Source organism: Miniopterus natalensis, chromosome 18, assembly GCF_054644295.1.
Source record: "Miniopterus natalensis isolate mMinNat1 chromosome 18, mMinNat1.hap1, whole genome shotgun sequence".
Classification (NCBI taxonomy): Eukaryota; Metazoa; Chordata; class Mammalia; order Chiroptera; family Miniopteridae; genus Miniopterus; species Miniopterus natalensis.
In genome coordinates this window covers 16,483,535-16,500,102 of record NC_142098.1, presented here as the reverse complement: position 1 = coordinate 16,500,102, position 16,568 = coordinate 16,483,535, and the positions used below count along the sequence as shown (strand labels likewise).

At 50.7% G+C, this 16,568-nt stretch overlaps 1 protein-coding gene across 1 annotated transcript in view; it reads left to right on the top strand.

The window, feature by feature from the left end:
• Window positions 1-16,568, top strand: part of CRISPLD2 (cysteine rich secretory protein LCCL domain containing 2) — a 60,314-nt gene that overhangs the window by 21,338 nt on the left and 22,408 nt on the right. Inside the window, exons 4-9 of the mRNA XM_016197133.2 lie at window positions 1,181-1,313; window positions 1,730-1,845; window positions 5,596-5,696; window positions 11,500-11,634; window positions 13,260-13,320; window positions 16,106-16,172. Of these exons, the coding sequence (XP_016052619.2) occupies window positions 1,181-1,313; window positions 1,730-1,845; window positions 5,596-5,696; window positions 11,500-11,634; window positions 13,260-13,320; window positions 16,106-16,172 (613 nt within the window). The remainder of the gene's footprint in view (window positions 1-1,180; window positions 1,314-1,729; window positions 1,846-5,595; window positions 5,697-11,499; window positions 11,635-13,259; window positions 13,321-16,105; window positions 16,173-16,568) is intronic.

Below are 16,568 nucleotides of genomic sequence, written 5' to 3'. Positions count from 1 at the left end.
TACACCAAGGTCTTCCCCCTTCTGGTAAATGCTACTAACTTGCTTTCCCAAAGAGCCCCTCGTTCGCAAGGCCCCTGCAGCACCCGCCTGGCTGAGGCTCTGGGGACGGATGGAGTGGGGGGTGTCCTCTCACTCTGCAGCTCGGTGGCTGTGTGTTTCTTCGCCCAGGCTGGCTCCGGGAAGCAGGCCGTTTCCCAGGCCACGGCACTGACCGCTGCCACTCGCTCTGGCTTCTGACAGTAATTGTTACAAGACCTCTAACTGCCCATCTCACCACAGCACTCTTAGAAATGGCCAGTCCCCCTCGCCTCCTTTCTCTTTACTGAAACCGCTTTGTTTACACTCACTGGTGTCGGTGACCTGGGATTTGCATCCAGTTTATTTTCTTTCCTAAGAAAATAACCAGTGCCAGCCTGGTGGATGGGGCCAAGGCGAGGGGCAGCGGCCACCAACGATGATGACCTTGGGCCCTCCTCATTGCTGGGGCAAGGCAAGCTAGTAAGAAATACCAAATAGGAAGTTTTCACAAGGGTTTGCACACTGACCGCAGAGCTCTGCCTACCTACTGGCTTCTGTGCCCTGAATGAATTTTCTGCCTCGCATTTGAGTCCCTGGTTCCCCCCAGGCAGCCAAGGAACAAAGCCGGTCATGACCATCCATTGGCAGCTGGTGGGGGCCCATCTGCCTGGCCCCCCTGTAGGCAGCTACTCCCCAGCTTCCAGACCCTCCCCTGCCACGGTGGGTGTACCATCTGTGCATCACCTGTTCAACTATTTACTCAATATTTTTTTCTATATTGGCTTTAAAAGTCTTAAATCAAGTTTTGTCTTAAGCAATAATATCTGTGAAATATGGGGTTCTTGGGCTGCACGTATTTTCCCAAATGTACACGAAAATAAATACATAATTGTCAACATAAAAAATGACTCGTTTGGGGGCCTGGTAAAAGTTTTCTGAACACACAGGTGGCATGTGGGCCGTCTGAGGGACACTCTTGGAACCCAGGTAAGCCCCTCGCTGATTTGGGTAGTAGCATTTTTTAACAGTAAGCGTTTTGGGGCTAGTTCCCTGAAGGAGCCCCCTCCTTCAGTCTATCCCCTGGGTGGTGGTGGTGCCAGCTACGGTCTCCATTGTTGGGTGTGTGGTGGCCAGAGCCTAACAAGCTGATCTGTCCCTGCAGGTATCGCTCTCCTGGGTTCCACGTGCAGTCCTGGTATGACGAGGTGAAGGACTACACCTACCCCTACCCCCACGAGTGCAACCCCTGGTGCCCAGAGAGGTGCTCTGGGGCCATGTGCACCCACTACACACAGGTAACACGGAGGACTGGCCTTGAGCCCAGCCCACCGTCCCCAAACCCCCTCAGCTGGCGCTGCAGGACTGTTGCCGGGTTGGAAAAGCTCTACTGTTGCCTTAATTTTTTTCTTTAATTTGGTGCTATTTGGAGTATAGCTGGTGGACTGAGCAGTTTCCCAAGTAGAGCACCGAGACCGAGCACTAGAAACTTTTATGGCACTTTTACACGCTGGGGCACTGTCCTTGCGCGTGGTTTGTTTGTTCAGCTTTTTGTTTTGTTTATTTTAGATCCTCAGTGGGTCGGGGGGCAATCTGGCCCTTCACCCCTTCACCACCTACCCCGTTAAGCAGCACCCTGTAGAGCCAGGCCAGATTATGTCGCCCTGGTGTACCTTGCCCCCTGAGGTCTGACGCATGGATGTCGTCTTTTCAGATAGTTTGGGCCACCACCAACAAGGTTGGCTGTGCTGTGAACACCTGCCAGAGGATGAACGTCTGGGGGGACATTTGGGAGAATGCGGTCTACCTCGTCTGCAATTACTCCCCAAAGTAAGACCAAGTGGGCGCGGCTCTATGGGTTGGGGTGCTTTTCCAGCTCTGGAGGACACAACTAAAGCTGTCTTCACCAGCGAAGTCTTCATTATTTCACATAACAAGGGGGCTAGAGGTTGGTGCATCCGGGTTGGCTTGACTGGTCAGCAGTGTCAACCAGGACTCAGGCTCCTTTTGACTTCCTGCTGTACCGTCCTCTCCTCATGGTGCAAAGATGGCTGCAAAGCACCGGGCATCACGTCTTCCCAAGCAGAAGGAAGGGGTGTGGTAGAAAAGAGCCCTCTCCTCAGGTGTTTCTCCCCCCTGGCGACTTTCTCCCTGGGTCATTGGCTAGGACTAGACCAGCTGCAGACAGGGGGGAAACAAGATTGCCCCAATTGGCTTTGACCAACGGAATTGCCCCAGTTGACTTTGCGAGTCTCTTCTGGGACCACCTGGACAAATCAGAAGCAGGAATAGCTGTTTCCTGGGCAACCAGGGGGGTCTGCCATAGCAATATTACTATTATTTTTTTCTGAAAATATGCAACAGATAGCACTCTATAAAACAGGTATTCACGTTAGAATGAGTTTTTTCATCTTTCTATTTCCCCCTCTCAGAAGGGACCACATCAGGTATTGTAGCCCCCCTTCTTCCTTACACAGCCTGTGTCATCCGTGTGTCATTTATCCCTTGACTCATTTCACCTTGGTTGCTCATCCGACAAACATGTGCTAGTTCTGAGAGAACTGCTCACCCAGTTCACGACCTGCCATTTGCGCACCAGCCACCACCCCAGCCCCATGCCCTGCACATTGTGGGCCTTCGAGGTGTATTTGCTCAGTGACTGAATGAGATGGGAATGAAATGGGAAATGGGCCAGGAGTGGCCGAGGGTGTGATGAAGGGGCAATCGCTGAGGTTGGAGGACAATAGAGCCCTCCATCAACCATCCGGCACGCCTGTGGTGGCAGTGTCTCAGCAGCCCACAGGGAGAAGGGGCATTATGTCATTGATGGGGACGGATGCAGCCCATGGAGGAGCAATAAACTGGTCCGAGGTGGAATTTCTGGCAGAGTGGCAGGTGGGAAGTGAGGAATAATTCGGTTTGGGTCTATATAAAAAATACCCTATCAAAAATACAACCCTTCCCTTCTTTAGCCCCCACTCTTTTTCTTGAAAAATGAAAAACCCATGAGGATAAAATACACTAATCTTAAGTGTACAGCTCAATAAAATTTCACACCTATATACATGTATTTGTCTGCTCGGGCTGCCATAACAAAATACCAGAAACTGGGTGCTTAAATAATAGACATTTATTTCTCACAGTTCTGGAGGCTGGAAGTGCCTGATCAAGGTTCAGCAGGGCCAGTTTCTGGTGAGGACTCTTCCTGGCTTGTAGATGGCGGCCTTTTCCTTGGGTCCTCACATGATGTTGCCTGGTGCCTGCACTGAGAGAGAGGCAGAGAGAGAGCTTGTTGGTGTCTCTTCTTATAAAGACACTAATCCCATCCAGGGCCCCACCCTTCTGACTGCATTTAACCTTTTATTACACCCTTCGAGGCCCCATCTCCACATATAGCCACAAGAAGGGTTAGAGCTTCAGCGTATGAATTTGGGGGCATACACATGATTCATTCCATTATATATATACCCATGTAACTACCACCCGGTCAAAATAGAGAATATTTCCAGTGCCCCAGGATGCCCCCTAGAGTGGCCACTATTCCCACCTCTCTCCCCATCTGCCAGTCTGTCTGGTGGGGACCCTCATATGAATGGACCTAACCGATAAGCCCTCATGTGCCGGCTTCCTCTCAACACCATGTCTATGAGAGTTGTCTGTGGTATTGTGAGTTCAATGGGTCATTCTTTTTTATTGCTGTGTAGTATTCCACGGCCTCTTCAAACGTTTGAGCCCCTGGCCTTGCAGCAGACAGTAGCTAAGAGGGTGGGCCCCGGGGTAGTGTCTGGGCTCAGTTCCTTTTGGGCGGGAGTGGGGGGGTGGGTCTTGTACTTTCACAACCTTGTGCCTTAGGAGAGGACACTTACTTCGTGGGGCTGTTGGAAGAGTAGAGAGATTGTCCATGGACAGGGCGTTGGTGCAGAGCCTGGCGCCCAGCCAGCCTTCCATAAATGCTAACTTGAGTGTTCCTCCTGGAGCATTAGAGGTGTGGTTTGTCTTCAAGGAAATGTGGAACCCTAGGTAGGCTGGCGATCTCAGCTGGGGGAGAGGGATGAACCCATCTGGGGCTCCAAATAGTCTGAAAAAACTTACTGAGCCTACCCAGCGACAGGACAGGTTCTGAGGCCCCCTCGGCCTGCCTGGCAAGGGCCATTTGGAGGAGTCATTCCGAAGGCCCCCATGAGTCCCTAGCCAGCCTTGCGTGTCCGAGCAGAGGTAGGTCAGCTGAGTGGGGACTGTGGCATGGTGAGGACACTATCATTAGTCATCTGTGATGTGCGAGGACAGACGCGATGAGCGTGTTATAATGGGCCCCCCGCCCTCCATCCCCAGGCCTGATGCCCACACGGCCCTGGGTGATGCCATCCCGCTATTTTGAGCCCTCGGAGGTTAAACAGAGAGTGTGTTTTTCGCAGTTTGTCTTACGGCCAACACTAGCAGGGCCTCTCCCTGGCCTCCCTGGAAAGCTGTCAGAAACATCACCTGGGCAAGCTTGTTGGTTTAGGAAGTGCTCAGAGTGTGTGGCCTTCATCCTGAGCCGAGCCCGGGTCTGAGATGTCCACACAGTCACTCACTTCATCCTTACAGCAGCCTCCTGCCGTCACCCCCATTACGGAGCAGACATGCTGAGGGCTAGGCAAAGTTGGGGTCACCCAGCTGGCAAGGCTGGGGTCCAACCTAGGGTATCTGCACTTTATCACTCAGCTGGAGGAGGAAGGGGCCAAACGTGGCTTAGCAGCAGGCCCGGATCCCTTTCCTGGGAGAACAAATAGATGACTGGGCGATCACATAGGAAATTTCTAGAACAAATTAGAGACTGGTCCCTAGTCACTCATGGCTCCAGTTTATGTTGCCAAAGACCCAGGTGCTTGAGACGGACTTGGGAATCCCACTCATCACCTGCTACCTGGCCCCTGGAGAAATCTCACCACGCACGTAGCCTCCAGTTTTCCTGCCCTGGGAGCTTCAGAGGGGGGTGGATGGTGCCTGGGATGCTCAGAGGGACCTTAGTCCCAGCCCCAAGAGCAGAGTGTGGTCAGAGGCTCTGAACCCCACAGCCTGGGTTCACATCTTGCTGTGTGACCTCAGGCAAGTCACTGAGCCTCTCTGAGCCTCAGTTTCTTCCTGTGCAAAAGAGTTGAATTCCAGCATGTCCGTCCTGCGGTGTTGGAAGGATGGAGTGACCTGGGCTGGGTGTGTGGTCCAAACACGAGGTATTCCATGAACACAATGATTTCTATGCATTTGAAAAATGGCTTAAAAGGGGGGTCCTGACAGCTTTCCAGTACAAAGGCGCTGGGGCTGGGTAGGGGTGGACAGTGTTCAGAGTTGTGTGAGGGGAACAACAGGGGTACATGTGGGGCCAGTGGGGTGTTGGCACACACACTAAAGTCACGGGAGGGGACATGTAGGTCTCAACTGGGGTTCTAGGATTCTTCCGACTCCCTGCCCTCAGGAGGGGCCCAGGGCAGCTCCTCTTTCCCTTTACATGGCAACCACGGCCCTCCTCCCCGAATGTGTTCAGCCGCGAGGGGGGCCAGGAAAGGCGTGACCCTGACAGTGTTTCTGGTCTGTCTTCAGGGGGAACTGGATTGGAGAGGCCCCGTACAAAACCGGCCGGCCCTGCTCCGAGTGCCCGCCCAGCTACGGAGGTGGCTGCAAGAACAACTTGTGTTACCGAGGTAGGAAATGACTTTAAAACCGTGAGTCACAGAGCAGCTTGCGCAAACCACAGACCCGGAGAAGTAAACAATGGAGCCCAAGGTGCCCCCTCCCCAGCCCTGTAGCAGCCGCCCTCAGCTCTCCCCTTCCTCCCCCCTCCTTTCCTCCACCTCTTGCAGAAGAAGACTTGGGGTTCAGCCCCCAGTTCCCTGGGGACCCATGGCTGGCCTGGGACGTCCCCCCAGTGAGCATCTCCCATGGCCAGATTCCGAGCTGGACCTTGAATGCAGCCTCCACTCCAACACCCCCCGTCCTTGTTTGTTGGTGCTCACGATCTGATACAGGAAAACAAACAAGGAGTTAAAAACGAACCACCAGACAGATGTTCCCTGTGAGCTACAGACCAGGCAGGGTTGTCCCTCCAGGGTATCCTTCCCGTCCTGGCCCCCACCGACCACCCACCCACTTCCCCAGCTTGTTCAGCCCTCGCCGGCTTGTCGTAAACATTTCTGTTTCCCTTCCTCTGGCAAACCTGGAGCTTTCAAAGGCTGTGTCATCTCCAGCCCCTCCACCATTTGCTTATTGTCACCACTCAGAAGGTTTCCACTCACCCCGCTACTGTAAATAATGCACGTTTTTCATGCCTAAAGTGTTTCTCACATTTTGGAATATTTCCTCGGGCCCGTCCCAGAAGAGGCAGAGCTGGGCCAAAGGGGCCTATCCTTGTTTTTGTAATTAAGATGAGTTTTTTCACGTGGCTCCATCCACAGGCTTTGTGATGGCTCAGAGGGGGGCTGGGCGTGCGAGGGAGCCATCCTCTGCGCCAGGCCCTCCCTGACGGAGGGGACATGGGGTCAGTCCTGTGGGCTCTAAGGTGAAGAAACAGGTGGCTAGGGTGGGGGTCCCAGGCCCTCTCAGGGGCCCAGGTGCTCTGCTGTCCTGGCCACCTGTTCACTGCTGATTCTGCCCACTGGGGAAGGAGAGAGGGGACAGGAGAAGGAACAGCCAGGTTTTGAGGCTGGTGCTCAAACCACGAGATCACTCTACCTATCAGCAAAATGGGTGTGATAACATCATTCTTTCATAATGTATCTCAGGCTCAAATGAGAATCCATGCATTTGGTGTAAATTTATTGAGCACCTGCTGTATGCCAGGATGTTGCTGGTGATATTAATGGGGATAACTCTGGGGACCTGAGAGTTATGGGCCTGCCCTCATGAAACTGAGGTCCAGCGGGGTCATGGCCATGAGAAGCGATTCTCATCTTCCAAGAGATGAGACTGGATGTCAAGGAGTTTATAGCAGGAACATCGGCTGTTGTCTAATGGGGTCAGGGAGGGCTTCCCTGAGCAGGTGCCCCTAAGGAAGAAGACGTAGCCTAGTCATGAGAAAAGGGAAAGGTGTTTCCAACAGGGGGAACAGCATGTGCAAAGGCCTGGAGGCATGAGGCAGCATGGTCACGAGAGGAAGACAGAAAGCCCTGCACATTGTGCAGATCCTGGCAGTGCCTGCCACGCAGTAGGGCCTCTGTAAGCACTTTTTTTGCTTTTTAATCTCTGTTTGTTAGTTTATTTTGTTCATTAGATTCCACATATAAGTGAAATTATGTGGTATTTGTCTTTTTCTGACTAGCTTATTTCACTTAGCATAATACTCTAAAAAGGATAAGATTTCTTTCTTTTTTATGGCCAAGTAGTATTCCATTCTGTATGCACCACAGCTTTTTAATCCACTCATCTACTGATAGACACTTGGGCTGTTTCCAAATCTTGGCTATTATAAATAACCCTGCAATGAACCTAGGGGTGCATATATTCTTTCAAATTAGTGTATCTGGTTTCTTTGGATATATTCCCAGAAGTGGGATCACTGGGTCAAAAGGCAGCTCTATTTTTAATTTTTTGAGGACCCTCCATACTGCCTTCCGCAGTGGCTGCCCCAGTCTGCATTCCCACCAGCAGTGCCCTAGGGCTCCCCTTTCTCCACACCCTCGCCTGCTCTTGTTATTTGTTGATTTATTGGTGGTAGCCATTCTGACATGTGAGGTAATATATCATTGTGGTTTTAATTTGCATTTCTCTGATGATTAGTGATGTTGAGCAACTTTTCATACGTCAGATCTCATCTCTATTGTCCTATTCATGCACATCCTGTGGCTGCTCTCCAGTCACCCCGAGGGGTTAAGTTTCTATCAGATTTGGGGACTGGATGCCCATTTGAGTTCCCCCAAATCTCCCATTGTGAGGGGTGTGCATGGCCCAGAGCTGTCCGGGTTAAGGCAGAGCAGGGTCATCTTTACTGTCCCAGGCTGTGTGTACTCAGGCATACTCCTTTCCTTCTAGGAGCCTCAGTTTTCGCATCAGTGATAGCATAGTCCTGTAAATTTCAACCAAAGCAAAGCAGAGAGTTGCTATTTGCCTTTGCTTGAGTGGCCTTCTCAAAGGTGAATTGATGCATATCTCTGCGGGGGACCCCTTTGTACCTTTACAGCATGCACCCCTGTCCCCCTTGGATGTCTGTGGACTAGAGTTGGAAACCCTTTCCTCCTGCTCACCCACAATTAAAGCAATGGAAAGGATGTGAGTTGCTAGCACAACTTGCACATAGCCGGTGCTTTATAAACAGCTGGTTAGCTCCTTGAAGAAGTGAGAGGTATCGCTACACTTATACCTGCATGGGGCCCATCATCACCTGGTGAGGAATATTGGTCCTCTCCCAGCCTGGGGCTTTTATCCATCTCTGGAACCTGGCAGATTCCTTCTCCTCCTCAGAAACACAGCTCTGGTGTTACACCTCCTCCAGGGAGCCTTCCCTGACTACATAGACAGGCAGTGCCCCTGCCTTTCTGCTCTTACTGCAGCCAGACTCTCCTTGAACCTTGACCACCTGTAGTTATAACCGCCGGTTCGCCCCAGGGCCTCCAGGGGCATGGAGCAGGTGTGTCCTGCATGTCGTCCCAATATAATACCCCCCAGACCCACAGAGAGTCATCTTCCAAGAACAAATACAGACGAAGATACCTTAGATGCTGGTTTACCCATCCAATGAAGCCTCTGTACTTGTTTCTTTATTTCTGGTGGAAAATATCCAACTTCACTAGGCAGGTGTGCCAGCTTTCTCAGCTAACCATGCAGAAAGTCTCCTGTAAAGTGACTGATCTGCATAAGCTACTTTATAAGCGTGCATGGCCAGGCCGGGCCTGCAAAGGAGCTGGAGCTGGGAGAAGAATAGACCATAGGAGAGGTTTGCATCCCTCCGGACTTGCCAGGTGTGGTGATAAAGGGTGTGGACTTCTGGGAAAGGCAGTCTGACTCTCAGCTATGTGATCTTGGGCAGGTCACTTAGCCTCTCTGAGCCTCGGTTTCTCTGTCTGAGAAATGAGGCTCATTGTGTCTCTTAGGGCAAGGAGAAGATGTTGTGAGAACGTATTGGGGAAGGTCGGTGTTCAGGAAGCATTAGCTGTGAGCTTTGTTATCACTTATAGAGCCAAGTGGGAATCTGCAGAATGATGTAAGCAATGCTGCGTGCCCCAAGACCCCCGGCCCAGAACAGGACAGTGCGCACAGTAACCTTGCCATGAACTTGGGCATGGAATTTCCCCAGACCTGCACCAGTCCACACAGGGGATCTTAATTAGGATGTGCTCAAATAGGGCCAGTCCTCTGGGCAAGCATTCCACTTTTTATGTGTGTGTCTGAGGGCGAGGACTGTCTGCCCATTTTCTTAAATAGTGAGCCCTCAAATGCTTTAGACTGCTTTACCAAACTATATTCGGCTAAATAAAGCCACGATTATGAGGTATAAAAATCCTAAAGGCCAGTGGAAGAAAACCCGGCTTATTCCAGAGACAGCTCTGGCTTTCAGTGAAGGGCAAACCTGAGTGGCCACATTGACGGGAAGGCAGACCAGAGACGGCTGATCGTGCCAAATGGCGTTGCAAACCTAGTGTCTTCGTAAAGATTTCACCTAATAGCTTTTGGCTACAAACGACGCTTTCAGAATTCCCTTCCTAAATGTCTTTAAATTTCACTGGGAATATTTTTCCCCCCAAAGGAATCCAAAGACAGAATTCTTTGGCGGTTTTGGTTATCTTTCATTGAGCAAATTTTGTTGAGCAACTATTATGTGCTGGAAGCTGGGTCTCCAGTGAGCTGTGAAACAGGCTAGTTTCAGGCCTCAGGGAGCTTACAGCGGGTAGGAGAGGCAAGTGGTGGTGAAATCACAGCTGGGAGCTAGCACCGGAGGCCCATGAGCTCTGGCAGAACGGACTTGGGACTCAAGCTTGCAGGTCCCCTCCCCGCTTACATCCTGTCCATTCTCTCAGAACTAGGTTTGTCTGGGATGATGATTATGCAAAAGGGAATTGGCCTGTGAAACAGAAGCAAAGAATTCCAGCCTTGAAAAGCACTGAAGAACCATTTAGCTGCCCTTCATCTGGGTGTTTGTCTTGTATAGACACAAAAACTTGGTCTGCCCTTTGGAGAAGAAAGGTCCTTGCCCTTAAGGAGAAGTCGCAACGAGGCTGGGGGGCTGATGAACACTTACTTGATGGGACTTGAATTTTAATCCAATGACCCAAAGGGGTCTACGAAGGTGCTTCACTCCTCCTCCTTGAAATGGTTCTTACCCAAACACATTTCTGTCGTTTCTTTCATAGAGGAGAGCAGGAGGCAGAGGTTTTCAACTTGGTCCACAGGCATCTAAGGGGGACAGGGGTGCATGCTGTAAAGGTGCAAAGGAGTCCCCTACAGAGATGTGCATCGATTCATCTTCGAGAAGGCCACTCAAGCAAATGCAAAGAGCAATTCTCTGCTTTGCTTTGGCTGAAATTTACTGCTCGGTATCCTGGTGGCCTGATTACAGATTCTGGTCAGCAGTTAATTGTTGTCTTTGGTGATGAAATCAAGAAGATAAATAAACTGGTGTTTATAAGAAATGCAGCCCGGCTGGGCGTGGCTCAGCAGTTGAGCGTTGACCTAGGATCTAGGCGATCAGGGTTCGATTCCCGGTCAGGGCACATACCCAGGTTGCGGGCTCAGTCCCCATTGGGGGGCGTGCAGGAGGCAGCCGGCCAGTGACTCTCTCATCATTGATGTTTCTATCTCTCTCTCTCCCTCTCCTTTCCTCTCTCTGAAATCAGTAAAGGTATATTTAAAAAAAAGAAAAAAGAAATGCAATTGTTCGGTTAATTAAAATGTCTTAAAATGTGGGGGTCATGATCGTTATTGGAGAAATAATATCTATTTGGGTGGCGAAAAGATTGGGACCCAATGTGCTAACTTTCTTTTAAACCAGGAGTCAGGTCTCTGGCTTATTCTGCCTGATGGTTCCAATGTTACTGGGTAGCAAAGCTTCAGGGCAGAGAAAGGAGTTGAGTTTGGTTAAGTGATGTTGACTCACAGGGGTAGAGAAGGAAGCAGGATGTGCTGGTGATGAAAACTTGGGGCCAGAGGGACCTCAGGGGAGGCAGCTATGGTTTGGAGTCAGATGTGCTTCCTTGGGCAAATGGTGGTGCAGGAGGAGGTGGGACAAGCAACCATTATGATAATCCAGGTGTGGGCGCTGGGGCCTCTCGCCCCTGCTCAGCCCAGCTGCTCTCGGGTCCAAAGCACACACAGCGAGCAGAGCCTGTGCATCGCACCTTGGCTGGTAGAATTCCACCTGGCCAGGCCTGTTCTGAAATGTAGCTTTCTTTCTGCCACTGAAATGATTCTTTGTCAAACGAAACCCAAACAAGTTTAGGTTCCAAGGGTTTTTTGCAAAGTGCATTTCTGTCGAATCTCAGCATTTTTTTTTCTTTCCCCTTCGTCTTCACGATGAAGAAGAGACTTACGTCCAAAAACCTGAAACAGACGAGATGAATGAGGTGGAGACAGCTCCTGTTCCTGAAGAGAAACACAACTGGGTGCAGCCGAGGGTCATCAGACCCAAGAAAGTGTCCACCGTGAACTACATGAGTGAGTCAGGCTCCCTCTCTGTCCTGTGGCCGCCTCTGGAAGGGGGCAGTTTTCTCTGGGGGGGGGGGGTGTGGAGGAGGAGAGCTGGGGGGTTGAGAGTTCTCCAAGTTTGCAAACGGCGGGAGCAGGGCTGTGTGCAGCTTACAAGAGTACAACCCTAAGACGTTCCTAAAAAATGATAATTTTAACTCTTTTCAAAAGTGAGACTTACAGGAGCTGTGCTTGAGTATCGTTCCCCGCCCCACCCCCCACCCCAGGCAGGTATTTTAAGGTTAGACCTTTTCCTTCCAAAGGGGACCTGGGCTGAAACTGGGTTCCTCCTGGAAGCGCTGGGCCCCCTAAGGGAGAGCGCAGAGGGCGCAGGGTGGGGGGCTAGCTCCTGGGAGCTCCAGCCCTCCTTCACCGCACCAGCTCTGCGACTCGGGCATCACTCGACTCTCTGAGACTTAATTTGCTCATCCATAAAATGGGGCAATAAAACGAGGTGCTCTGAGGAGTATTTGCAGTACCGTGGGCCCCGGTGTCAGCGGGGATCTCCCTGTGCTTTGAGATCATCAAGTTGCCTCAGACGGCCCCCTTGGGCGGGAAGTTAAATGTTTCCCCCCAGACTTCTGGAAGCCCCCAGAACACTCCTGCTCGCCTGTTTTGCACTTTCCCCTCCCCTGGTTCCCAGTGCACCTCACCTCCCACGGCTTTTCCTTTCTGATTTCCCTGACACTGCCCTTGGGCACCTGTGTACACGGCGCCTTTCCTGGAGGTTCGGGGCTCTGAAGGGGCACCTTCTTACAGACACGGCACCAGGCACGGGCTGTCTGTCTGCTGTTCTTGTTTTCGCTGATTCTCCCCGAAGCCTTAAACAGTGTAAAACTGGACTCACCCCTGAGTAGGGCCCATCTTGCTCAGAAACCATGCCCTCTTGCTCAACTACTTTCTCCCCACCCCCACCAGTCACTCTATGGTCTTGGGCTTCAAGGGCCTTTCCCTGGACTTTCTGTTTGGTCATCCTGTGGCTTCTTTGACCAGGAAATAGGCTGATATTCTTTCCTGTCCAGCAGTTTAAAATGGCTCCTTTGGTTTTTTTAAAATAATGTAAAATTATAACGTCTTTTTGTCCAACTGTAACTCTACTCCAAGATTTCTATGCATCCCTATAAAATAAACGAAAAAGGAGAGCTTGGCAAAGTCATCTTGGCTATGGGGGAGATGACTCCAGTGGGGACGCCTGGGGCTCCACTTCCAGGCTGGATAAGGCTGATAAGGCCTGTTCTCCAGAGCCATGGGCGTCTCTGGGGCACTCAGCGTGTGCCAGGCTCCCTTCCAAGGTCACATGTGCTCTTTCACTTAATGCTCATGGAAACTGTACCCCTATACTTATACCCATTGTTCACATGTGGAAATGGAACCTCAGAGAGGGGAAGTAACACGTCCAAGGTCAAACGACTACTATAAAGCGGTGGATCTGGGATTTGAACCTCACCACTGAGGCCTGCAGCCATTGGGCAATGTTCCTGCTCTCAAATGGCATGGGTTCCAGAAGGTTCCTCAGAGTGGGGGGTGGGGTCTTCTAACTCAGGCTCATCCCCTTGATTCTTCCAGTGATGTATATTTCTGCATTTCTCTCCTAGCCCAAGTTGTCAGGTGTGACACCAAAATGAAGGACAAGTGCAAAGGGTCCACGTGCAACAGGTGGGTCTGGGCAGGATCCCTCTCTCACAGCTCCCTACAGCTCTTTGAAGCGCCTGCTGTGGGTTATGGGTCACGTCATGATCAGCCAGTTGTTGGCCACCCAAACCAAGCTGTGTAGAAACTCACCAAAAAATGGTACTTTCTGCTTTTAGCAACAATGGTGTGCACCAAAGGTTCAGTGGGGAGGTAACACAGCTTGCTTTGTGTCATAAATCAGACTGACAGAGTTCCCGCTGAATGCCACCCTTTATTAAGAGCATGGCTCACAAAGATGATTCATTTCTGTCAACCTTAACCAGAGTTCCTCAGCCTTGGCACTACTGACATTTAGGGCCAGGTAATCCTTTGTGGTGGAGGCTGTTCTATGCAGTGCAGGAAGCTGAACAGCACACCTGGCCTCCACCCACTAGATGCCAGGAACACCTCCCTAGTCATGATCACCAAAAAATTCTCCAGAAATTGCCAATGTTCCCTGAGGGGTAAGATCACCCCTAATGGATAACCTTTGACCTTCAGGGTTGGCCCAAGCTCTGGGTCTTCTCCTGCCTGGACATATATTCCAGTTAAGTGTTTCATCCCTAGTGGGGAGGAGGTGCTCAAATTACAGATGCTCTGCATTATTGTCTGAAAAGGAATTTCCAAGCTGCAGAAGTGCCAGATTTGTACATAGCAGATGTGCTACAGACATGACCATCTTGACCCACATTTTTGCACAGCTGGGGGCTCCATTGCACCTCTCTGTGTGAGGGGGTCACAGGGTGGCCCAGAGCTCTGTGCATGGAGATCAGGGCCGGGCAGTGTTAGGACATGTGTGGGCTGGCAGCTCCTTGGCCATCGATGGACCACAAGCCTGCTTCCGAATCTAAGTAGCCTGCTTCCCGATGGGCCCCACTGGAGGAAGGCTGCCAGTGTAGCCCCGGGTAGATGAATGAATTCATCCAGCTGATGGAGTCATTGAGTACTGTCCATTCGGATGCTGAAGAACGTCTGCCAAGAACGAGTTTGGTTTTGGCAGGGCAGCCGCTGGGCTGCACTTTCTGGCAGCGAACGGCCAACAGGTGCAGCGGCCTCATGCAGAAGCTCAGGTTCACGGTTGGGAAGCCACGTCCTTGGTAGAGGGTCTTTACTCGGCTTCCTATGGACTCTGGCACTCATTCGTCTAAAGCTGAATTGCGTCATTTAAAGCACATGCTGAAAGGAGAAGGCAGCGGGTCCTATTTTATGCCACAGGGATTTGGAATTTGGTTCACTAGATGCTTGGCTCAGCCTTTGGCAGGAGTGTGAGGAAACAGGCTTTGAGCAACCCAGGATGAGGTCGTTCGCGAGGCTCAGGCATCGTCCCATGAGCAGCTGGTGACAGGCCAGCAAGTGCTGCGAAAGTCAGCAGCCCATTTGTTGGTGAGATGAGTGAGATGTGGCAATGATGGTGGTGCAATGTCTGTCCCCTGCACAATGTTGGGGACATTTGCACATCTCTGTGCGTGCTGGGTAGATTGGGCAGAAAGCACGCGGCATCTGGAAGGGATCTCCACTCTGCAAACTCATGGGTCTAGGATGTTGGGAATGATCTTGAGTTGTCCCTTTGTGATGATGTGACTTGCTGTCCTGCAAGCTCATTATGAGAGCCTGAGTACTTAATGGGGAAAAATTAAAAGGTCTAAAAAATATTCCGATGCGAGGCAGCATCTAAAGAGTTCCAGGGTCCAGGGCAGATGGGACCCTCCCCGGGCAGGGAGAAGGCAAGGGTCCATCCGCACCAAGACTGTTTGAGACCTCCAGTCAAGAAACAGCTCGCCCCCACCTGCGAACACCAGACTGTCCCCAGTGTCTTGCCGAGAAGCTGTCCCACCATCTGCTTTCTGTCCCTGGTGCATTTGCAAAAAATATTACTTACTGGGCTCATTTTCTGCCTTTAAAAGGTATTCTTGTTCATTGTAAGTAATTCAGGAAAACAACCACAAAACAAAGTATAAAGAAAAAAGTAAGTGTCCAGAACCTCCTCAGTATCAGCAGCGATCTGACAGAGCTCCAGTCTTTTTCCATGCGCTCATTCAGCTAATACTACTTACGTGATCTTAGGCATGGTTTTCACACCAGTTTCCAAAGTCAGTAAATATTCTTCAGAAAAGTTCATTCCTAGGGGCTCTGTACCACTCTGACGCACGCTACACAAAAATGTTCCGCGGTTCCTTTGACACCTGCTGGCTTAGTTCCAGTTTTTCACAATTATAAGCAGTTAGAATAACATGTAGGTCTTACTTTCTGACTTTTCCTTTGGAATTTACACCTGAAGGGAAATTCAAGAATGAACAGACATAAGGCTTTCTGGAAAGGTCAATTTATACTTTTTCATGAACATGAGCACCATCATCGAGTTTTATTCTAGTAAAAATCCCCTCCAATTTGACACCCAGAACTGGCACTTCCTTTCAGCGTGTACTTCTCTGATGACTGGTGTCTGGGGAATTTTTTTTTTTTTTTAGTGTTTGGGTGCCACTTGTCTGTCTTCTGTGAATTGTGTGTCTAGTCACGTCTCTGCCTTAAAACACAAAACTTAAGCACATGAAAATAGTCCTTAAGAAGGTCAACTGAATCTGTCATTGTGTCCATGTGACTATAAACTTCAGCCTGGGGGGATTGTGACTTGCCAGGAAACAATGGATCCTGCATCCCTGAAGCTTTTCTGTGTGTAATAATAGAGCTGTTGAAGGAAAAGAAATGATAATTGCATGGTGGTGCTGAGTCATGTTTACCTGTGAAAATCGTTTCCCATCTTTCCCGTCAGGTACCAGTGCCCAGCAGGCTGCCTGAGCAACAGGGCGAAGGTCTTCGGAACTCTCTTTTATGAAAGTGTAAGTGTGGCCAGCGTTTCTTTAACTGGCTCCTGTGGAATGCTGTTGTGTGTTTTTAAAGAAAGCTGGTGGCTTTCCCATGGAAAGGTTTCCCTTCCCCTCCTTCGCCCAGCCTTACGTTTGTAGAGATGATCAGTGAGTACTCGTGGGCTCACAAACTTGCGAAGCCACTTCGGGGACACTGAGGCCAGCCCTCGGGAAGCCCAGTCTCCGTTTTAGACGCAGCATTAATATGCTCCACTGCTTGTCGCTGCTTAGTTTGTGATGCACCTCAGATGGCTTTTTAAAATAAGCAACCCCAGGAACAAAGACGGGCTCTAGGGAGAGGCAAGAGTCAGAGGCGGCGCCCGACTCCTTGGCTTGCTGTGGGTTGAAGACAAACGCCTTGGGTACCGC